The 22,734-nt window shown below is 48.9% G+C and overlaps 1 protein-coding gene across 2 annotated transcripts in view; it reads left to right on the top strand.

Annotated features, from left to right (window-relative positions):
• Positions 1–22,734, top strand: part of DOCK11 (dedicator of cytokinesis 11) — a 68,647-nt gene that overhangs the window by 20,569 nt on the left and 25,344 nt on the right. For both annotated transcript variants that reach the window (XM_034063754.1, XM_034063755.1), the window contains exons 7-30: positions 452–586; positions 1,758–1,935; positions 2,384–2,463; positions 3,470–3,553; positions 5,466–5,606; positions 6,795–7,004; positions 7,353–7,475; positions 8,484–8,566; positions 10,009–10,131; positions 10,294–10,370; positions 11,447–11,631; positions 11,723–11,788; positions 11,936–12,028; positions 12,430–12,553; positions 13,161–13,282; positions 13,700–13,786; positions 14,917–15,006; positions 16,697–16,815; positions 18,730–18,799; positions 18,877–19,002; positions 19,598–19,669; positions 20,003–20,149; positions 20,737–20,820; positions 21,213–21,324. In XM_034063754.1, coding sequence (XP_033919645.1) covers positions 452–586; positions 1,758–1,935; positions 2,384–2,463; positions 3,470–3,553; positions 5,466–5,606; positions 6,795–7,004; positions 7,353–7,475; positions 8,484–8,566; positions 10,009–10,131; positions 10,294–10,370; positions 11,447–11,631; positions 11,723–11,788; positions 11,936–12,028; positions 12,430–12,553; positions 13,161–13,282; positions 13,700–13,786; positions 14,917–15,006; positions 16,697–16,815; positions 18,730–18,799; positions 18,877–19,002; positions 19,598–19,669; positions 20,003–20,149; positions 20,737–20,820; positions 21,213–21,324 — 2,731 coding nt within the window. The remainder of the gene's footprint in view (positions 1–451; positions 587–1,757; positions 1,936–2,383; positions 2,464–3,469; positions 3,554–5,465; positions 5,607–6,794; positions 7,005–7,352; positions 7,476–8,483; positions 8,567–10,008; positions 10,132–10,293; positions 10,371–11,446; positions 11,632–11,722; positions 11,789–11,935; positions 12,029–12,429; positions 12,554–13,160; positions 13,283–13,699; positions 13,787–14,916; positions 15,007–16,696; positions 16,816–18,729; positions 18,800–18,876; positions 19,003–19,597; positions 19,670–20,002; positions 20,150–20,736; positions 20,821–21,212; positions 21,325–22,734) is intronic.

A 22,734-nucleotide genomic window follows, 5' to 3' on the forward strand; every position in this document is an offset into this window, starting at 1 on the left:
TTGCATTTGCATGCCAGGAATGTCCACGTCTGTTCCAAAGTCTTCCGGAGAATTGGTTTGTAATTCTAACTAAGGTCTTTATCAAAAAGGCTCTGGCAATACCTGCTCTAGGCTGGGATGAATCTTCAAGCAGTGAGCTGATCTGAATGTACCATGCAGCATTACTTTGTGATGATAAAGGCGGCTGAAGCCAGCTGAGAGGGGAGCTGAAAGCTCTGGGGCTTTGCTTTGGACAAACTTACCATAACAACAAGGACATTAGAATTAAAGAAGATGATGAAATCTCTATGAAAACAAGTTGTACTCAAAGGGGTGAATCACAACACTCCAGGGTCTTCAGTGTTTCTTGTTACAGTATTTTCTCAATAGCAGGAGGGCACATAGTTTGCCTGTGGTCTGTGATATACAACAGAGTGAATACTTGCATGATCAAGACCTTCTTCTTTTGCAGGTATTCAAGAGGAGGTATTTTTACTTGTCACAACTCACAGATGGTTCCTATATTCTTAATTCCTACAAAGATGAGAAGGTTTCCAAGGAATCCAAAGGCTGTATTTTCTTGGATGCTTGCAATGATGTTGTTCAGGTGGGTGTGCTTCCTGCATAGCTGGACACGGGCTGATGCACTGCTAGCTCTGAGACAGACATGCTCTCTAAGGTCTGGGCCATTGAGGGGTGAAGATATGGATTTACAAACTAATCCAGAGCTGGTTTGCTCTGTCAGCTCATCCTACGACAATGCAGGCAAGGCATTCCATGAGGGTGCCATACTTCTGGCCAAGAAGACAGCAAGTGGAGAAGTGCTGTCAGAGTAAAATGGAAGCATTTCATAGCTATCTCATCTGCTGTCTCCCTAGCCTGTCCATCCCCTTTACCTGGTTATTGTAGCTCAGGTGCCTTCCAAGATGCCAGAGGGTTGAGGTCAATAATTGGTGTGATTTAGTCCTTAGCACCTTCCTCCTCTATCTGCTGCTTACACCAGCTACTTGTTCATGGAAACATGCAACCCCTTGGGACTTTCAGCCTGCAATGGTCTTGTAAGGTTTTAGGAGCAGGTATTTTACAGAGCTTAAACCTGGGCTGGTTTTGTTATGCTGAGAGTGAAGCACAGCAGTGGATTGCTGCTGTGCCTTCTGCTGCTGCCTCTGCAGAAGCTCCAGGCATCGTGGAGCCAGTAAAGGGCAGCTTAAGTTACTCACTTCAGCATGGGTGAATTGGAGCCGTGTGCTTCCTGAACACAAGACCTGTGTCTTTCTGAACACAGGAAAAGCAGCAGTGCACACATCTCGGTGATGTACAGGGTGTACATCAGGTTTTCCTTGGTTTCCAGTTGGAAAATGCTGTTTAAAGGCCAGCAGAGCTCAGAGAAGTCATATTGAACCACTTGCTTTCGATTAGGTGCCTCTAAGTGTCCTGGAGTGCACCGTTACTTACTGTGTCAGATAAATCCAGTTCCTTGCTTCTCTGGGTAAACATTAAAGGTCTGACAATAGAAGAAGGAGCTTGCTTGGGCTCTTCAGTGCAGTGTCTGTGGTTCAGTCCAGCTGTCTTCCACTTTCAGAGTAGCTGTCAAGCATGGAGCTGCCAACGGCTTGATTACAGCCATGAAGCCCTTTGTGATTGCTGCAGAAGAGGCTGCACGGTGTCAGCGAGGGTGCTGGCATTGTGTTCCATGGTGTTTCAGTTAGGATGCTTCCACAGAGAGTTGCTGGGCAAAACATAACACGGATCTTTCTCGTTCTTGTTGCTTTGTTCAGTGTCCCAAGATGCGCCGTTATGCATTTGAACTGAAGACAATAGACAAGTACAGCCACTATCTGGCAGCTGAAACTGAGCAGGAGATGGAAGAATGGCTGGTGACTCTGAGGAAGATCATCCAGAGCAATACCGAGAGTTTGGTACAAGAGAAGAAAGACACTGTGGAATCTGTGCAAGGTCAGGTTATAAATAAGCACCTACCTTCACCCCTCTGCAGGAGGATGTGAGCAGTGTGCTTGGAGAAGTGTGTGTTTGTCTACCTGTATTAATAGCAAGAATTGTGGCTGACACATGATATCGTGAAAGGGCTCAGTAAAATGGAGACAATAGTCTGAGGGATGAAAGTGGTGGGAAACATGACCCTCCTTCTGGATGGGAAATCCATGGCAAATTTTCAGGACTCCTGGAAAATTGGCTCTGTGCCGGAGTTCTGCTTTGGAAAGACCTAGCAGGCTTTAATAACACACTCCAGTACTGGTAATGTATGGAAAAATCTTACTTCTGAGGAGTGGAAAAGTCCCCATGTAGTGTTTCTGTGCTATTCTAAGCAAATACTGCAGGATCCTTTCTGGCAGAGCAGTGCTCCTGCAGTTGTTTTGAACATCTGTTCTTTGTGTCCTTGCAGATGATGAATCAGGCACGCAGGGTAAATCGGAGAACATCCTGGAGAGCCTGGAGAGGAGCATGCATCCAGAGCTGATGAAGGTATTGTGTGTGCAGAGGATGCTCTTCCAGCCCATAGATAGTTGTCTCCTCCATGTCTATAAAAGGGGTTTCCCATTTCTGTGTCTTCAGCTCTGGGGGAGCCATGCAGGCTCCAGGTGCTGGTGGGGTCCCTGTTCTCTCATCTGCCTGTCTCATGCATGAAGCTCCATGATTTGAGGCTGCATTTGCCTTGCCTCCAAGTGTAGGGCGTTTAAGGAAGAACCAGAGTTAGAGCAAATGAAGGGCTGCTGTGGTCAGTAGTGCTCATTCCTGCTCAGCAGGGGTGGCCATCCAAGCCATGAGAGCAGAGGGGCAGTTAGGTGGTAGCCACATCCTGTTTATTGTGGTTGCCTGCTTCTGTCTACTTTCTTATCTGGCAGAGCCACGTTGTTCTACTACCATTGCACGGTGTTGGTGGCTGCAGCTGAGAAGTTCAGAGGAGGCCACGGGGATGATCAGGGGCTGGAGCATATATTATATGGAGACAGGCTGAGAACATTGGGGATGTTCAGCCTGGAGAAGAGAAGCTGCATGGAGACCTCAGAGCAGCTTCCAGTGCCTGAAGGGGACCTACAAGGATGCTGGAGAGGGACTCTTCATCAGGGACTGTAGTGATAGGACAAGGGGTGATGGGTTCAAACTGAAACAGGGGAAGTGTAGGTGAGGTATAAGGGAGTTCTTTACTGTGAGTATGGTGAGACACTAGCACCGAGTGCCCAGAGAGGCTGTGGCTGCCCCATCCCTGGCAGTGTTCAAGGCCAGATTGGACACAGGGGCTTGGAGCAAGCTGCTCCAGTGGAAGGTGTTTCTGCCTATGGCAGGGGGGCTGGAACTGGATTATCTTAAAGTCCTTTCCAACCCAAACCAGTCTGGGATTCTATGATCATCGCACGTACCACAGAGGGTACCTGAAAACTTCTATTTTGTTTTGCTTCCATTCTTTGCAAATAATGAGTATTTGCCCTGTGTGGCCAGGCAGTAATATTGGTGCTTTCCTTTGTCCTAGTATGGAAGAGAAACAGAGCAGCTGAACAAACTGAGCAGAAACGATGGAAGACAAAACCTCTTTTCTTTCGACCCAGAAGTCCAGGTAAGCATCCCCATAGTTGCAAATGTGAGCTTTTGTTCCCTGGACCTGCCTCCCCTCTTCCCACTGTGTTTTCCAGTGGGGTGGGGAACAGAAGTGCAGCTCATGGGAGAGCTGAACAGCATGTCAGTGCTCAGGTGATAGCCCAAATAAAGGGAAGAGTGACAGCAGCCCCACACATGGCCTCCCTCCAGCTTTGCTGGCTTCTGTATGATGCATCTTGATGCTGCTGGATCTCAAACCCATCATCTGGGTGTCTGGGAGATTCTCATGGCTGCAGAAGCAGTAGAAGTATTGCAAGAAAACCTGCAACCCACGTGGCCTGGGCAGGTCTGGGGTCTAACAGGGATGTTAAAGACCATGTGAGTGGCTTACAGGAAGAGTCTCAGTCTTCGGGGAGTTTTCAGATGTAGGGCACATACAACCAGGAAAACCACCCCGTGCTGCTCTCACGCTCTGGGGTAGGAGTTCATTGACTATTGGCTTGCTTTCCTCTGGGCTTTGACATCTTTGCTAAGCTATCTGCCAAGGTCCAGGTGTGGGATTTCAGTGGAATGGGCTGCAAATGCTTATACAGTTGGAGAGAATTGTTCCAAGTTCTTTGGTGGTTTCTGGTTCTCCTTCTGGCAGGCTTTGGCTTGTTCACACCTGTGAAGAACTTTCTGGTTTAACAAGGAAATGTAATTAGTCTTTACAAGGTTTAGTTGTGCAAAATGAGGTTTTCTCTTGGCCCTTCTTTAAAGTCTTTAACAGGAAGAAGGTAAGCATCCAGGAGACCATGGAAATATTGTTCATCATAGAGCATCTGAGATCTGGTTTTTTCACCTCATCAACTGGTTAGGCTGAATTCACTGTCCTCCCTCTGTACCCAGAGCTCTTCATTCTGGTGTGGGACTGTCAAATCTGCTGGAACACTTGGCATCCAGAATCGCTGCCCTGGTCAATCCTGGTTTGTCTGTGCACCCTTGTATATCCGGTGCTAAGGAAACTGGGAGCAGAAACATAGACCTGCAACATATTTTCCTCATTGAAGGGAAACAGGGGAAGCAGTGGGAAAAGTTTCCCACAATCAGATGAGCAATTGCAGCCTATTTTGCTGGAATGACTTGACTGGGAGATATTAGCTCCATAGGTTTGGCATGTGGGTTTGTGCAGGATTGTGCTGTGCCAGATTGTCCCCAAGAGATGTGCTGGTATTTAAGGGTGTTTGGTAGCTGTGTGTCCCCACTGCCCAGTCTGATGGATATGGTGAAGGTCTTGTCTAGCTGGTGGTGTTTTGGACATGTGTATCTCTTCTCCGAGAAGGGTGAATGTTGAGGCACAGACCAGACATGGGTGTTCTGGATTAGGAAGAAAGGAGCTGATTAGAATCAAGACCGGGTTTTCTAGCTGGCTCTGCAGGCAGTCTTTGTTGTTTCTAGCTATGCCAGTCATTGCTGTGCATCTAGAAATGCCTCCCACTTTGAGGAGGTGTTCACCATCCCAACGGCATGTGCCTTCTCTCTGTTTCAGGCACAGGAACCACCTCTTAAGCTAGTCAGATCTTCAAAGTGAAAGACACTTTCCTGAGGGTAGCACTGGCTTATGTTCCTCTTTCTTCCCAAAGCTCTAAATGGTGTTTGGGAAGATCCCCAGGCTTACAGCAAAGCAGGAAGGAACTGAAATCATACTGAGGTTTAGTTTTGTGTGCTCTACAAACCAGATTGCTAAAAATTGATACATCCTCATGAATTCACATCGTAAATACATCTGTGTAACATCCCCAAATGGCGCTCATTTGTGAATGTCTTGTACCGTCTGTACCACTTGAATAAAAGATTATTAAGATGCTGTTGGCCATAATGTGACCCCTTAACATTATTCAGGCCTTTGTTTTCTTGTTTAATGAGACCAGATTTGCTTGTTTGCTGTCTAGAGACTGGACTTCTCGGGGATGGAGCCAGACGTGAAGCCATTTGAGGAGAAGAGCAGCAGGCGCTTTGTGGTGAGCTGCCAGGACTTCTCCCTCAACCTCCTCGCTCAGCTCAATGACAGGGCCGAAGGAGGACCCACCAATGTAAGGGTTGCTCTGGCATGTTCTGCTTTGCCTTCTTTCTCCTCAGTGCCAAGAAAAACCCTCAGCAGATTAATCTGGGTGGATAAAAGCATCCCACTGGGGTGGTTCCGATGGGATCGGGCAAGCAGTGAGCACTGGCCCAGGGTCATTGAAGGATTTATCTACCTTGATAGTCTCATGTTCCAGAAATGTGTCTGGGGACAGGGTCTGTCCTGATGTGCCTCAGCCTGCCGGGAACACGGACTGCTTGTTTCCCAGCAGTTCAGAGGCATAGGGAATGGGGAGTTTGTGTCTGCCATGTTCTGAGTCCCTGTGAAAGTCCTGTTGGTAACTGATTAAGCTCCAGCTCCAAACCACTCACTTCTGTGTTTTATTTCATTTCCCCTAATGGCAAGGGTTTTCCTTGTTCTGAAACCTTCTGACTCCCGGACTAACTGTATTCACAGCCCAGCACTCCCAGACAACTGTATTCACTTTATTATACGCATTTGTTACTGTGCTGAAGTTGTGCCTTAGCCTAAAAAGCTCTTCCTTGTATTTTCTGAGCCCCTGGTGTCTGCAGACAGCTATCACATCTCTTCTCAGCCTCTGTTCTGCCAGGCTGAACAGACCAGGCTCCTCCAGTCTTTCTTCCCAAAACATAATCCCTATTATCATGTCCTGCCTTTGGAGTCAACCCTTTATGTGAGGGTGCTGGAGCAGCAGAAAGCATTGCAGGGAGGGCAGCAGCTCTGGCACTGCAGATGGTACCTTGTGTGATGCCTGTTAGAACTGTAAAGGCTTTGCTGGTTCATTCTGGCAGTTCACAGCTGGTGCACCAGCTCATCCTCCTTGGTAACCCCCAGCAGGTGAATGTGTCACTGAGAGCAGAGGTTCTTGTTATTCTGTCCCTAATCGGGCCCAGAGTGTGACCTAATCAGCACATTTTTAGTATTGATGTAATGCTTCCAAGTCATGTTGTAATGTCTTGGGCATGCTACAGTCTGATTTTCAGGCCTTTGTTTGTATCTTTACATGCACACATGCCTGCTAGGTTTTGTGAATTAAAACCACATGGAATTATTGCTGCTTGCCTTGTGTTGTCAAGGTCAGTAGCTACAAACGAGTTGGCAGACTTGGCACATGCAGTTCCTCAGCAGTGCCCTGTACCAGTGGGGTTTTTTGATGTGTATTCAATCACATTTCCAGGTGGAGCCCTTTTTCCTAAGCCTGGCATTGTTTGACCTGAAAAATAACTGCAAGATTTCAGCTGACTTCCACGTGGACTTGAACCCCCCATCTGTCCGGGACATGCTGATGGATAACGCTGCATCCAGCGTGGAGGGCACCAAGGGATGTTCTCCAGGCGAGAGCCTCATGCACGGGGTCCCTGAGGCTTCCCTGCGCTACATAAGACGGGTAAAGAGCTGACTTTCTCCTCATTCTGTGTCCCTTTTGAGGCTGTGGCTGTTCAGTAGTATTGCAGTGTGGTGCTGTCCACTGCGTGGAGAGGCTGAAGTCACCTTTTCTCTTGAACTGGGGGGGTTTAGTCAGTGTCTCAAGCCAATTTGTGCTTTGGGCTCACTGGCAACAATAGGCAAAGCTCCATGTAGGGATTTTCAAGGCTTGACCATGCTCAAGCCTAGTGAGCCCCCATGGCCCATCTGCAGCACCAACCAAAGCAGAGGTTATGTGTGCTGTGGGAAGGGCATGGCAGGGCAGGTTGGGTGTGCTGCTGTCTGACAGCCTGCTCTCTGCCTCTTGCAGGGGGTCTTCTCCGTGACCGACCCACATGTGGAGATCTTCCTGGTGGTCCGTGTGGAGAAGGTGCTGCAGGGCAGCATTACACACTGTGCAGAGCCATACATGAAGAACTCAGACCCGGGGAAGGTATTGGAAGGGGACGTGAGAGTTTCTGCTGTCTGATGCTGCAGGGGGTAGTGTGCTCTGAAACGTGGGTTGCTCATTCTGACAAATGGTCTTCATCCATTCAACTGCTTATGCTGCTGCAGGGCTGGCTTCAGCTGTGCTGTGATGAGAGGTTTGGTTCCTTCCCCTGAAAAGAGGCAGAGGATTTTTAGAGCCATGCAGTTGGGGCACAGGAACCTGTTCCCTGTTAACACTTCAACAAGGCAAAGCTTGGGCTGGCAGTAAATGTGTGGGACAATTCAGCACTAGAGAGATGGGCTGCACTGCTCCATGGTGCTACACAGTGTCTTAGCCCCCAGCACAAAGGGATGTGGAGCTGTTGGAGTCCAGAGGAGGCCATGAGGGCTGGAGCAGCTCTGCTCTGGAGCCAGGCTGAGAGAGCTGGGCTGGGGCAGCCTGGACAAGAGAAGGCTCCTGAAACGGAGACCTTAGAGCAGCTCCAGTGCCTAAAGGGGCTTCAGGAAACCTGGAGAGGAGCTTGGGACAAGGGCCTGTAGGGACAGGCCAAGGGGAATGGCTTTAACCTGCCAGAACAGAGGAGACTGAGATTAGACATCAGGAAGAACCCTTAAAGCTCATCCAGCTCCAACCCCTGCCACGGGCAGGTACACCTTCCACTGCAGCAGCTGCTCCAAGCCCCTGTGTCCAACCTGGCCTTGAGCACTGCCAAGGATGGGGCAGCCACAGCTTCTCTGGGCACCCTGTGCCAGCGCCTCAGCACCCTCACAGGGAAGAGCTTCTGCCTAAGAGCTCATCTCAGTCTAATAGCTAATCTTAATGCAGTGTTTGCTATTGCTCTGTGAAAGTGACAGCTGTGCCTGGTGTGCAGTGACAGGGATGTCTCTCAGCTGCCCTGGGGAGTTGTGCCTTGCAGCATACGGAGAGTTGCTTCTCCCTGGGGAGTGCAGTGCTTCCAGTTCCTTCCCCAGGGCTCTATGGATGCTCACACTCTTCCCTTGTGTTTTGCAGACTGCCCAGAAGGTCCATAAGGTGGCCAAGCAAGCGTGCAGCCGTCTGGGGCAGTACCGGATGCCCTTCGGCTGGGCGGCCAGGTCAGTCACTGCGGGCTGTGCCTCGGCTGTAGCCAGAGCCGCTGCTGCAGCTTATCCAGGACATGATCCGGGACACAGCTTGGGACGCAATCAGAGTGGGTGGGCAAAGCACCAAGGGCTTGAAGTCAGTGAAGCTGCAGCTGAGGGCAGAGTCTGTCTCCGATTCCCAAGGCAGAATGGGATTGGCCTGGAATGCTCTCTCTAGAATTAGAAATGAAATATAAAGGAGTAAACAGTGTTGGGAAAGCAGTAACCTTCTTGCTGACCTGGAGCTGCTGCTCTTGGGGGCGGAACGTTCCGAGGGCTGAATAACACCATCCTGTGCTGCTGCCGGAATCAGCGCAGAGATTCCCTCCTGGCACCAGCCATTGCCAGGGCAGGGATGAGAGTGCAGGACCTCCTGGCCTGGCAGTGGTTGTCAGCTGGGGTTTGGCTCCTATGTGGGGCTCTGCTTTAATTAATGTTCTTCAGATAGTGATCCCATTCCTGCACTGTTCTTTACTGGGACTGATAAAGTGTATCAATACTAATTCCCTGAAATCACGTGTCAGAGGAAGGCCGGAAGGCGAGTTCATTCCCCTGCCACTGCCTCCTGTTGCTAAGTTGCTCTGTGGCGCTGACATAGGAACACCAAATGGCTATCACAGTGGGCTGGGATTTGGGGGTGTACAGGGATTTTGCCCTTGACATTGGCTGCTCAGCTTCAACCTGGTGTTTCTGGGATGCAGCTTATTCCTGGGAGCCAGCACACAGCCTATCAAGGGCAGCCGCAGCCTAGCATTGACTTTGACACGCTTCAGATTTGTTCCTGTTGGGTAAGGAGCTGCACTTTGAGACCAAGGAGTTGAGTGGCCTCATGTGGGGAGCTGCGTTGTTCTGCATCCCTAGAACCATTTTCCTGTGAGTTTCAGAGGAAGGTGTTTACATAGAAAGGGAATATGGATGCTTTAATGTTCTTACTGTACACAGACATCCACAGCCTTTATTTTCAAGGGCAGTAATACCAGTATTCATTCAGGGCAGAATCCAGTCCCCTGCTCTGGGTTCAGGAGGAAGCTGATGTATGTCCTGAGATTGGTCTTCATTGCACATTCCTTTCCTAGGAGAATTTCCATGCTCTGACCCTGTGTTGCAACTAGGAAGATACTTTACCACTTGGTGTTAGTGGGAGGGGGTTGAAGGGTTTTGGAGATTGAGGACCAGTCTTGAAACTGGACTGTGTGTGTCCTTCTCACACTGGAGAGAAGGGACATGGTGATGTCCCATGCAGTTATGTGATGTGCTGGATTAGGGTGTGTGTGGGATGGGGGAGTGCTCAGGAGGTCTGGTGTTGGTCAGAGCAGTCACAGGGCAGTGAACCTGCCCCTCAGCCTGATGGGTCAATGACCCCAGGGCCTGCTTGTTCACTAGCATTGAAGACAAGTGTCTCCTCTTTTCTGCAGACCAGTTTTCAAAGACTCCCAGGGCACTCTGGATGCTGAAGGGAAATTCTCGCCTCTGTACAAGCAAGACAGTGGCAAGCTCTCCAATGAAGATATGCTGAAGCTTTTAGCAGAGTATAAGAAGTAAGTGTAAGAGACTGGGGCAGGGGCTGAGTAGGCAATAGAACAGTTAAGCAGATGCATGAGATGACAATTTCCACAATACTCTGAGGGTAACAGAAAGCTCCTGTGTTCAGCAGCTGAATGTTCAGGGTTCACACTCTTGTTCCTTTCTCTCTAACACAGACCAGAGAAGACAAAGCTACAGGTCATTCCAGCCCAGTTACATATTGTCATCAAGGATGTCCCGCTAGACTTCACAAGTAAGGATCTTGGATCTTCAAGTGAATCCTGATGGCTCTAGCCTCAGGAGTTAATCCGTGTATGGGCAGTTTTCCTATTTCATTAACAAGAGCACAACCTTGTAAGTCCTTCTATTGGATTCTGTGGAGGGATGTGGTCCAAGTGCAGAGGTTTACCTGAGTGTGCATCTTGTTTCCTGTTTGGCCATCACATCGTAAATCTAAAGGAAGCCACTTGCCTGCTTTTGCTGTTACTATTACACCAAGATCATATAGCAATTTGGATCTGTTAACACCAGAGGGCTTCACGTACATGGTCAGTGTGATTCTTTACTTTGCATTTAAAGAAACCAGGGATAGACTTGTGATGTGCTCAGTGTCACTGAATGGGTGTTTGGCAGCTCCTGTCACAGGTTCTGTAGTCTGGACCCTATTCAGAAGGCTTTTCTAGTGGACTTAACTCTTTTCTGTTCTTTGAAAAGCCATCGCTTGAGATGAGCTCACCCACATGATGGATGTGAGTCTCAGTGAATTAGGCAGGGTTTGTGAACTGGTGTTTGGAGACAGCATAACCATCGGACATCTTTCTGAAGCAGAGCGGGAAAGGGGTGACGCACCTTGAGACATCATATCTCAGTCAACTGTCTGCTTCAGTCAGGTGATGTTTCCAGGGTTTATAAAGCAGTAACTTAATGGGCTACATTCCTGGCAGACTCGAGGTGCAGGTCCTGGGCAGAGCGGCTGTCCCTACCCAGACATGGGTCATTCACAAGACCCTTTGACTCTGCCCAGAGCTGCAATAAAGTGCCACTTCTGCAGTCTACCTGGCCAGGAGAGCAGAGCCCTGTGCTGCCCCTGTACTCATCTGTTCTCACTGTTGCTCCTGCATTTGGGGACCATGGATGTTGCATGGTCAAGGGGAGAATTTTCCCTTAATCGTTTCAGCAGGTGTGGGCCAAATCCTCCTGCCCGGTCAACACACACGATCCTCTGGTGAGAAGTGGAGCAGGGTTTGAGACCCACGAATTTCCTTTCAGGTGGGCTGTGCTTCCCGTATTGCTGGGTGCTCACTCATCCAAGCTTTGCTTCTCTTCCAGATTGTGTCACAGCTTCTTACATTCCTATAAAGCCTTTTGACAAGAGCTGTGAGGACATTGCGGTTGAAGTGGAAGAGTTTGTCCCAGAAGTCACTAAATACTGTTACCCCTTCACCGTCTACAAAAACCATCTCTATGTCTACCCCTTGCATTTGAAGTATGAGAACCAGAAGGTGTTTGCAAAGGTGGGTGACCTGGAGAGCAGGCTCAGCATGGAATGGAGTGATGCTGCTGACCTGCAGCAATGGCTCACCCTTCTGTTCTCCCTCATTTCAGGCAAGGAATATTGCTGTCTGCATTGAGTTCAGGGATTCAGATGAAGCTGATGCCAGGCCATTAAAGGTGGGTACCTGTTAATGGGGCTGCCACTTGCTGTTGTGTCCTGTGGGCCAGCCAAGCTGAGCAGGACAACAGGAAAGCTATTTTCATTTGGCCAGCTAATTTAGGGTGAGAGCAAGCCTGAATTCATCTCTTCATTTGTGTTCCCAGTGTATATATGGCAAACCTGGAGGGCATCTCCTGACCACAAACGCATATGCTGCTGTGCTGCATCACAACCAGAGTCCAGAGTTCTATGATGAGGTAAAAATGCAATGGTGGGAAATGCCAGGTTTTCCCGGATGCTACAAAGCCAAGGGGCCTTTCAGGAGATGTCTCTTTTTTTTCCAGGGCTGGGTGAAATACTGGTAAAAATAATCACCAGCCCTTTGCCTCAGCAGAAGAGCTCAGCAGAGCCAGGGACTGTCAGTTTTTAATGCCAGTTTGTTTTCTGCTGTCTTTACTGTCACGCTTTGTGCACTCCAGTCACACACCCCCATTAATAAATAATGTGCTGATGTGATGAAAACGTTAGCCAGGAGTTATTACAGATTGGTAGGAATGTGTCTTGTGTAACTGCCTACAACGTAGCATTTGTGAAATAGAGCTTAAAATACTACTCCATGACTAAAAATACAGTCTTATCTATCATGATATCATTTTAGATTAAAATTGAGCTTCCAATTCACCTCCATCAAAAGCATCATTTGCTTTTCACCTTCTATCATGTCAGCTGTGAAATTAATACAAAGGCAACATCGAAAAAGCAGGACACCGTTGAAACTCAAGGTATGTTTAATGCTTCAGTTACTTCTATTGGAGTCCAAGATAAAATGAACCAGGGGACTTGAAAAAATACTTGATTAAAATACTGGACTGTCTGAATTTTGGCTTTTTGAAAGCATCCTCATCCAAATCTTGGGTCTAAACTGGAATGAAACACAATGTGTTCAGTGTATACTGAAGCTCAGATTCTTGCTGCAGTATGACAACTATTCCTGCATGTTCTTGACTTGGTTTGTATGAATGGGCTCTTGTCAGTCAGATCACCACCAAAACCTTGATGGGAGATCAGAGCCTTGGGGGCCGACACTGAGCATCCCCCATGCCCTGCAGCCTGGGTTGCCTTTCCATTCAGCCAGTCCTTGGTCCACAACTGCAGCTAACAGGCTGTTTCTGCCCCTCCAACCCACTCCTGGTCTTGGCTGTGCTGGGTGTGAATTTGCTCACCAAGTCACCAGGCGAGTGTGCTTTACCAAGGCTGATGTGGTCAATCCCAGCCTTGCTGAAGCCACTTCCACAACTCAAGCCTGATCTCCTCAGGGTGAGGCACAGCTCTTTTTGGAGATGGGTCACTGGGTGTCACCTAACTCGGGTCCACTGGTTGCCTCCGCAGTGGGATACGCCTGGGTGCCGTTGCTGAAGGATGGACGCATTGTCACCCTGGAGCGGCATTTGCCAGTTTCATCCAACCTTCCAGCTGGCTACCTAGGCCTTGGAGACACAGAGGCACGAAGGGTAGGAAGGCCATTTTAAATGGACTTAAATGTAAAAGGAAGGGGAAAGCTGAGCTTTTGTTATCACTGTAAGTTCTGGGCCCATGTTGTTGCTCTGCTCAGCTGTAAAGATACCCACTGCACGGCAGCCCCCAGAGCTTAAGGCTCTTCAGGATGGGAGGCAGGACTTCCTGTGGTTCTCTAGGTTGCAGAGATTATTTCTGTGGGAGGCTGGACTGTTGCAGATGGGGCAGAGCAGGAGATGGGGCACATGCTCCGTGTGCCCATTCTCTGCCCTGCTGAGGTTACAGTCAGCTCACTGGAGTTGGTGCGGGAGGGGAGCCCATTGTTCCACCCCAACCTGACCAGTGTCTGTCTGCACAGAGCCACCTTATCACTGCAGTCTGAAGCCAAGTGCTTGAATGTTGTCTGTTCACAGCAGCCCAGCGTGGATGCGAAGTGGGTGGATGGAGCAAAGCCACTGTTTAAGATCAGACTCCATTTGGACTCCACCATTTACACCCAGGTAAATGAGCATCTCACTCTTCAAGTCTTTCAAGACAGAGGAAGTGATTGCTCTCTCTCTACTGCTGCTGTGGGGAAGAGGTGTTTGTGTTTACAGAGCAGCACAGAGATCCTTCTGCAGCAGCAGGTCTGGGATTGCTTGCAGGGATCTGCTGCTTTGCCTGGGTGTGATGAGCAGTTGTGTGAAGGAGGTGGGGAGAGGCTGATGTTTTCTTGGCCAATTGCACTGTAACTGGCAGGACCAAGGAAACATTTGAGCAAATGAGCTGCCTCGATGCAAGAGAAGGACTGGTGGCAATGGGAGGTTTCTGCAGATATTTGTCTGTGTTATTCAGGTTTGTTTTAAAAGGTTTTCCAACATGAGCAGACACCAGAAAATACAAGTCCTGATTTCCTTGTTGTCTTCTGCTGTCCTACGGCAGTGATGGACTTCCCCAGGCTTCAAGTGACGTGCAGCAAAGTGCTCTGGGGCACCTCCTGTCAGCACAGCTCATGGAGAAATGCCCTGGGCAGGGCTGTTTGTCCCATGCTGGGTGTAATCAGATGCATTTATATTCACAGCAACTTGCTTTCAGCATCATCCAAATCTGGTTTAGGGTCTTACTGATTCTGTACGACAGTGAGAGCAGCACAGCAGCTCCATTTCCCACCAGATTACATCCCCGGATGCTTTTCAAGGTTAAATAACCCAGCAATTAAATTTACCCATGGAGGAGGAGGGAGAGAAATGGGAAGGAAAGTGCCTCAGGTGGGCAGTAGTTTGGTGAGGCAGATGGAGAGCCGCAGCTGGGAGATGAAGGCTCCCACTTATCCAGGCCAGTGTTAGATGGGGATCATGGCTCAGGGTCGCGCAGCCACAGAAGAATTTTAACACTGCTGGAGGCTTTGTGCTTAACCTTGAGCTTATGGGAGCCAGGGGATGGGCAGGGGCTGGGTACATTGGCAAAGGCAGGGAGCAGTACTGTAATCCTGGGAGATGGGACTGGGGACCTGTGGGGCCACTCATAGGGCCATGGGGCTTGCTGGGGGCATCTCTGCCACAGGGAGGTCAGCAGGGATTTGAGCACAAGCTGCAGAGCAGGGGTTGACAAACACTGAGGGTGCTGCACTGAACAACTTTGTCTCTTCCAGGACATGCACTTGCACAAATTCTTCCAATACTGCCAGCTGGTGCAGGCGGGAGCTAAGGAGGTGCCAGGAGAGCTTGTGAAATACTTGAAGGTGAGCAGGGCCTGGCAGTGGGCATCAGTTGGGCTGTTACAGACTGTCAGTAAATAACAGACCCCTGCCCTGTGGGAACACACCCTCACTGCAGTGCTGGGACTGGTGCTTTGCACAATATCATAGAATCATAGAATAGTTAGGGTTGGAAAGGACCTTAAGATCATCTAGTTCCAACCCCCCTGCCTTACTGACAGGGCTGGCTGCTCTGTGTGCTGCTTCACTGCCTTTCATAGAATCATAGAATGGTTTGAGTTGGAAAGAACCACAAGATCATCCAGTTCCAGCCCTCTGCTATGGGAAGGGGCACCTCACACTAGACCATGTTGCCCAAGGCTATGTCCGGCCTGGCCTTGAACACTGCTGGGGATGGAGCATTTACCGCTTCTTGGAGCAGCCTGATCCAGGGCCTCAGCACCCTCACAGGGAAGAGCTTCTTCCTTGGATCTAACCTGAACTTCCCCTGTTTCAGTCTGAACCCATCACCCTTGTCCTACCACTGCAGTCTGTTTCACAGCAGATAATACAAGAGTATCGCTCTGCCGTGCACGTGGCAAATCCTCCTCCTGGTGCCCTAGATCTGATTCAAACCTTTCAGCTGTAACACAGTTCCTTCCTCTCAGGATTATCCATTGAAAATGGGGTATTTTATCAGGCTGGCAAAGATATGTGGGATTATCAGTCAGTTACGTTTGACTACAAGTGACCTCTGACCCAGCATTTGGCACTCACTGCAGCATGAGTAAGGGCCTTGGAGCAGGTCCAGCAAAGCCTTCTGCAGGGAATACATTTCTGAACTGTTTACGGTCCATGTGTCCTTCCATAACTGCCTGGTTTTGAGAGCGCTGCTGTAGCAACAGCTCCACTTCCAGTGGTGGGGATTTGTCATCACAAACTTACTGGGTGTGTTTCAGATAGTGTATAAGTATGTTAAGGAATAGAACAATGGCAGGTTGTGAAGCCAGGCACTAAAAGAACAGTTGCTTTGTTGTGAGCATTTTGTCAAGGGGCTCGGTGGGTGCAAGCAGGGAGATATTTACACGTAACCGCAAGCGAGGGCTTCTTTATCACCAGTATCTCTATAATTTCAGTGATTTAAATACCGAGATACAGATTTAAGACCCTTTCATTGTCAGGTTTGAAAACTGAAAATGAAACACACTGTCTTTCGAAGGCTTATATCCTGAGACCCAGGCAAGAGAGGTCTATGGAGTGCATGGAGGGTGTGTGCACCTTCACCTTCACCAAGTCACTTAAATGCCATTACCAATAGCAAGCTGTGCTCTCACACTGCAAGCCATTGGGCTTCAGGCTTCCATGCTCCAAAGGCTTTGGGGTAAATGGGACTTGGTCACTTCAAAAACCTGTCACAAGTGATGAGAATCAAGAGCAAAGCTTCAGCCTTAAGTTCTGTTATTGGGGGCAAATCACAGCATGTGACCTCTAATAAAGTCATAGCTGCCTGGGCACATCAAAGGGGAGGATTAGTGCCATGAGTGGTTGATGCTGCTCCCAAAGGCACTGAGCGCTGCTGCTGTGGGGTCAAGATCTTGGGTCTTCTGGCAGGATGAAGCCCAGACCCTGCCCTGTTTGCTAATGCCTGTGCTATTGCCATAGGAATGTCTGCACTATAAACATCTCACATCTGTGGAATGCTGAACTAAAAGTGTGTTTTGAACATTTGTTTTAGTGCTTGCACGCCATGGAGATCCAAGTAATGATTCAGTTTCTACCTGTAATTCTTATGCAACTATTTAGAGTCCTCACAAATGTGACCCAGGAGGATGAAGTAGCTGTCAACTGCACCATGTGAGTGTCTGGTGAACCCTCTGGTTTCCTTCAGTTACAAAGGCAAAGCCACAAACCCCAGTGCAAAGCAGGGTGTGGTTTCCCGGTACACGGTGCTGAGCGGCAATGTTGGCTCCCTATGCTCTGCTGTGGAGCACTGGCTGCTGCCTTCCCCTGGCACATCTGGTGGCACTGGGCATTGTGGGGGCTGTGTGGGGAAGAATCGTACAATCACGGAATGGTTTGTGTTGGAAGGAACCTCAAAGCTCCTCCAGCTCCAACCCCTGCCACAGGCAGGGACACCTTCCACTGCAGCAGCTGCTCCAAGCCCCTGTGTCCAACCTGGCCTTGAACACTGCCAGGGATGGGGCAGCCACAGCTTCTCTGGGCACCCTGTGCCAGCGCCTCAGCACCCTCACAGGGAAGAGCTTCTGCCTAAGAGCTCATCTCAGTCTCCCCTATGGCAGGTTAAAGCCATTCCCCTTGGCCTGTCCCTACAGGCCCTTGTCCAAAGCCCCTCTCCAGTTTTCTTGGCTTCCTCTGGCTCCAGGATGTACTGTGCATCTTTGTACCAGAGGCGTCTCACTCCCATGAAACTGGAGGTTGGAGGCTGAGTCCTGGTCTCCTAGAGGTGTGCAGCCCATTGCAGTCATGGTCCTGTGCCACGTGGTGCAGGCTGTGGGGACAACTCCTGTGAAGAACACTGTAATCCCACTCTGTTGGAATCACCAGAGGGCAGGGACAGGGAACACCCAGGTACCTGCTGAGTGACCAGCTCCCACCTTCACTTCCAGAGGCTTTATCAAAGTTTGGCCTGGTGCTTCCCAGTTTGTCAATAGTTTTCTGTTCCAATGACAACTGTTTTCTCATCTGGACTTTCAGAATGGAATTTAAAATCCACTTGATCTGATAAATGGCTTGTAAACTCCGCCTGTGGTTTGGCCTTTGGGGTCTGTGACAATGTGCAATAGTTTGTTGTTCCCTCTGGCTGGGATTAGAATGTAAACCCCAATGTTGGCTGGGCAATCCAAGTGGTTGCTGCCTTTGTCAGCTGCCTGGAGTGCTTCCAGAGGGCTGGCATGTCCTCCAGGGGCTGCGTGTCCCCAGTGAACTGCAAGGCAGCAGCCTGAGAACAATCCAGTGTGCGTAGATTCCGTAAAGAAAAGCCTTCCAGAATGAATGAATAAATGCAGGGGATGCAGGAAGGTATGAGATTATAACAATGATGGAGAATGTTTTACCTGCTTCTCATCAGAGATTCTGTAGGGGTTGTGTTCATTTTGCAGACCTGATGCAGTGCTGTAGTTGTTCTTTCTCACTTGTATTCTCATCAGGAAAGGGCTCCAGGTTAGCACAGATTCAACACATGATAAGCTGTATGGTGTGGATGAACCTGTAGCCTGTGCAGGAGGGGCAGTGAGCTTGTGCTCTGCACAGCAGGTCCATAGGTGCAGCCAAAGAGAACGGGGTGCAGAGCAGATGAGCTTAATGGGTTTGTTTTCAGTTTACCTGGCACCTGAGCATTGTTCAGGTGCCTGATGCTCACTGCAGCTGCATTTCAATACCAGCAGGCTTTAATCCTGGCATGCATGGAGGCCAAAGAGCAAGATATGTTACCCACAGAGAAATGCTGCCCCTCACCTGCACCTCCTCGCGCAGGTAGCCTCTAGCATTGAAGGCAGCTGGGCTGAGAGACAACAGCACCACAGTGGAGAAGAGGCTTTGGGGACCTCTACTCTGAGTGGTCTGTGAAGGGGCTGTGCTGTGGCGTTCTGGAGCAACCACAGGAGCTGTAAGGAGTGCTCAGCCTGCAAGTATGGGCTCTGCAATGCCAGCAGTGAGGCTTTTGGGGTTGAGACAGTTGATGTCTGCTTTTATAAGCCAGAGGAACTTGCTTTGCATCCCGTGCTGAACACAAACCACATTTCTCTCCAGGGTTCTTCTGCATATTGTATCCAAGTGCCATGAAGAAGGTCTAGATCACTACTTGCGCTCCTTCATAAAGGTCAGTCATGACACATGGCTCTGCAAAACTCCCTGCTGGGAGCAGGCACAGGCTGATGCTGTTCCTCTTGCCTTCAGTATGTCTTTCGAGCTGAGAAACCCAGTGTCACCCAGGCGAAGATGACCCATGAAATCCTGGTCCTTTCCATGGCCACGATCTTGAAGCAGTCAGCAGATTTTCTGACCATCAATAAGCTCCTCAAGGTGAAGTATGGGCAGTACTTGGCTTCTGAGGCTGTAGGGGAGGAGAAATGTGTCTGTTATAAAGCCCAACACTTTCACCCATCCAAACCCACCACAGGAGCAAAACTACCAGGGCAGCTCCTTGCATCCACATACTTGAGGTTCTCCTGTTGCAACAGATTGATTCTTGCAGGGCATCTGGCTGTGCTAGAGCTCATGGCAGGACACAGCAAAAGGCTTTTCATTTTGCCAGTTTTCATGGAATCATAGCATCAGCTAGGTTGGAAAAGACCTTTAAGACCATGAAGTCCAGCTGTTCCCCCAGGACTGCCTCGTCCACCATTAACCCATGTTTTATGTTTTCCTCAAGCCGTATGGCTCATGAGAGCAGGATGGGTTTCTGCCAGTCTGGGCTTATACCCCATACTGCTGCAATGGAGCTATTCCCACCCCAGACTGGCAGGGCTCCTCTAGGTGCCAGGCTGGCCGTGCAGGCACTGCCCAGCTTACAGAACATCAACTGAATGTGAGCTCTCCCTCCCACATTCTGCTTCCTCACACATTAAACATGTTCAGTCCTGCTGAGAAAAGTGATGGTGTTTTCTGTTCCTTTCAGTACTCGTGGTTTTTCTTTGAAGCACTGGCAAAGTCCATGGCAATGTACTTACTGGAGGAAAACAAAATCAAGGTAATAAGTTTGTTTGATGCACATTACAGAACAGTTGCAAGCTGTCCTCCAAAAGCTTTCCTGGAAAACAACCTAACTCTTATTTATGAAATCTTTGACAAGCGGAACAGGCAGATCCTTCCTTTTTCACTTGACTTTTCCCTTCTTCCCCTTTTCACTTTCAGTTGTAACTCAAAAATTCCCAAGCTTCTTATGGCTCGTGCAGCCTCCTTTTGTTCCTAGCTCCTGCCGTCCCAGCCAGTGCTTGCTTTGTGCCAGTGCTGTCCTGGGAAGTGACACACGTGCTGGAAGATGCTGCTTGCAGCACTGACTGGGACGTGCTCTTGGTTCCAGCTGCCCAGAGGCCAGCGGTTCCCCGACTCCTACCAGCATGCCCTGCACTCATTGCTGCTTGCCATCATTCCCCATGTCACCATTCGCTATAACGAGATCCCTGAGGAGTCCAGGAATGTCAACTTCAGCCTGGCCAACTTTCTGAAGGTCAGCACTTTCTTTCTTTCTTTCTTTCTCTCATGCTTTTATCAGGAAAGAAAATCAACCCAAACAATGAGAAATAAGCAGCAAGCAAACAGATGTGTGTGTGCTTTATCACCTCTTTGGTTTCTTAGAATCCGAGACTAGTTTGAGTTGGAAGGGACTTTAAAGATCATCCAGTTTCAACCCCCCTCCCCCACCTTCCACATTAGGCCAGGTTGCTCCAAGCCCCATCCAACCTGGTCTTGGTCTGAGAGCTCCAGAGGGAATAAGGTTTCCTAGGAAAGAAACTTAATCTTTCCAAAAGGGAGACTGCTATACTCTGTGTTACATAGGGCTTTCAGTCATGCCCAGCAATGGTTCAGAACACAAGAGGAAATATGGGAGCTCTCATTTAAATATTTCTGTTGTCCACTGGAGACTCAAATGAGAGCATCCAGATAATTCCAGAGAAACAGGGTCAAGTACATTGGGAAGTCAGCAGCAGCCAGGAGGACCCAATCTGGCTGCTGGCAGGATGGGAATATGGAGCTGATTTAGGATGATTGCTTCTATTTGTAATGCTCACTCACATGCTGCTACTTTTTCCCCAGCGTTGTTTGACCTTTATGGACAGAGGATTTGTTTTTAACTTAATAAATGATTACATTTCTGGATTCAGCCCCAAAGACCCCAAGGTAAGCTGGATGTTTCTTGAAAGGTGGTTTGCGGTCACATGTATCTGTGTTAAAGTTGTGTAGTGATTAGTTTATGACTCTTGGAGGCCTTTGAGACACTGTTCCTGCAGAGTCTTCTGGAGGCAGAGACCTCTTTTGGCTGAGAGCCTGTATGCAGCTAAGCTTTAAATCAATGTAGAGTCAGAACTAAAGGAAAGATTTGCTGATAGTCTGGGTGAAAAAGGTAAAGAAGTCCCAAGTGGCAAATCCATGCATGAACACGTAGGGGGAACAACACAAAAAATTGCCTGTTATTGCTGAGTTTCATCAAATGCTGTTTAGATTCCCCAGTCCTGAACTGGAAGTGAATGAGTCAAACTGCAGAGTTTCTGTTTTTCTTTCCTTTTTCTCAGCTGCTGGTTGAATACAAGTTTGAATTTCTCCAAACCATTTGCAATCATGAACACTACATTCCTCTGAACTTACCAATGACCTTCTCCAAGCCCAAGCTGCAAAGAGTTCAAGGTATGTCCTTTCTCAAGAGACTTGCTAGAGAGCTGTAATTTATTAGTTGTGATGGCTTCTGACCACATGGGATTTACTTTGGTGTCAAGGAAATTTATGTCCTGGTTAGCCTGATTTACATTAACCTCAGGAAAAAAATGCTGTTCTGGCAACTTTACATCACTCTGCTCCAGCATGGTGTGCAACCTATCTTTTCAGTGTTTCTTATATTGAAGTTTGCATAGGACTAACAATAGAAGAAAGAAACTGCCCCTATTTCAGTAAATGCACAAACTGTGCAAGTGTAATCCTTTGTTCCCACAAGAGGCAGCATCCCCTGAGAAGCAGAGGGACCAGTGCTGTACAGAATGGAGATACAGGGCAATAGACTCAATTCCTTCTGCATTGCCAGCTCTCTTTGTGGCCACAAGAAGGTGATTTAGGTTACCTTCTGTTTTCATTTTGAACCAGAGCATAGCAGTGCACGGTGCACTGAAGCCTGCACTCAAACCTGGGCTGAAGGCAGCCAGCAAAGAACTTGAGCTCATGCCAAGCCTTAGCACATACCAAGGACATATATACTGTGGCACCACCACTCTGTCTCCGGGCTGCTCACACCATGTCCCTCTTGGTCCTGGCACTGCTCACCACAGGGCAGGTGGGCTTTGCAAGAGGCTGAGGCTCTGTGCAGATGTGGACCATGATTCCTTCTAAGGTTGCTATAGACCTCACGTGCTAGATAAGTCAAGAAAGATTGCCAGGTTTGGGTGCCTGGCCAAGATAAATACTGGAGAGGGGAATCAGCTTTGGGATTCCCCCATGTGAAAGCCCAGTGGGTTTGTGATTCTGTGATTTATTCTGGTAGAGGCAAGGGGATGTTTGATTATGCCTCAGGGTGCAACCATACAAGTCCCAAAGTGGTTCCACACACATCCAGGTGGCAGAAGCAGAAGTCACTGTGAAATGTTCCTCATTTTGGTGTATTTCTGACTGCTCAGAGCTTTCTGGACCAGCTGCTAATCTCTTGCATCAGTTTGGCTACTTGTCTGGCATAGTTTAACAAAGTGCACTGCTAGAAATGGCTGAAAACTCACAACCACGGTGGCTTCCCACTGCTTCTTTGTGGCATGATAACGTGATGATGCTCTTTCTTGGTTCACATTCACCTTTGCATTTTCAATGCTTAAACTAAAAAGCTGTAGGAGCAGCTATTTTCTGCTTCATTTTACTGTGACTAGAACCTGCCAGCTGAGGTATCTCATGACAGCATATCTCGTGACAGCAGAGCAGCCAGAAGTGCCCTTGCCATGATGCCTGTGCTCTGCCTGCCATGGTAGAGACATGTGGTGATGCATCTCCATTGCAGACTGGTCTGGTTTAATGGACAGATGCTGTGGGGACAGCAGGCTCAGAGATGGGGAGGTATGATCT

The sequence above is a fragment of the Melopsittacus undulatus genome, chromosome 6, assembly GCF_012275295.1.
Source record: "Melopsittacus undulatus isolate bMelUnd1 chromosome 6, bMelUnd1.mat.Z, whole genome shotgun sequence".
NCBI classification, from domain to species: Eukaryota; Metazoa; Chordata; class Aves; order Psittaciformes; family Psittaculidae; genus Melopsittacus; species Melopsittacus undulatus.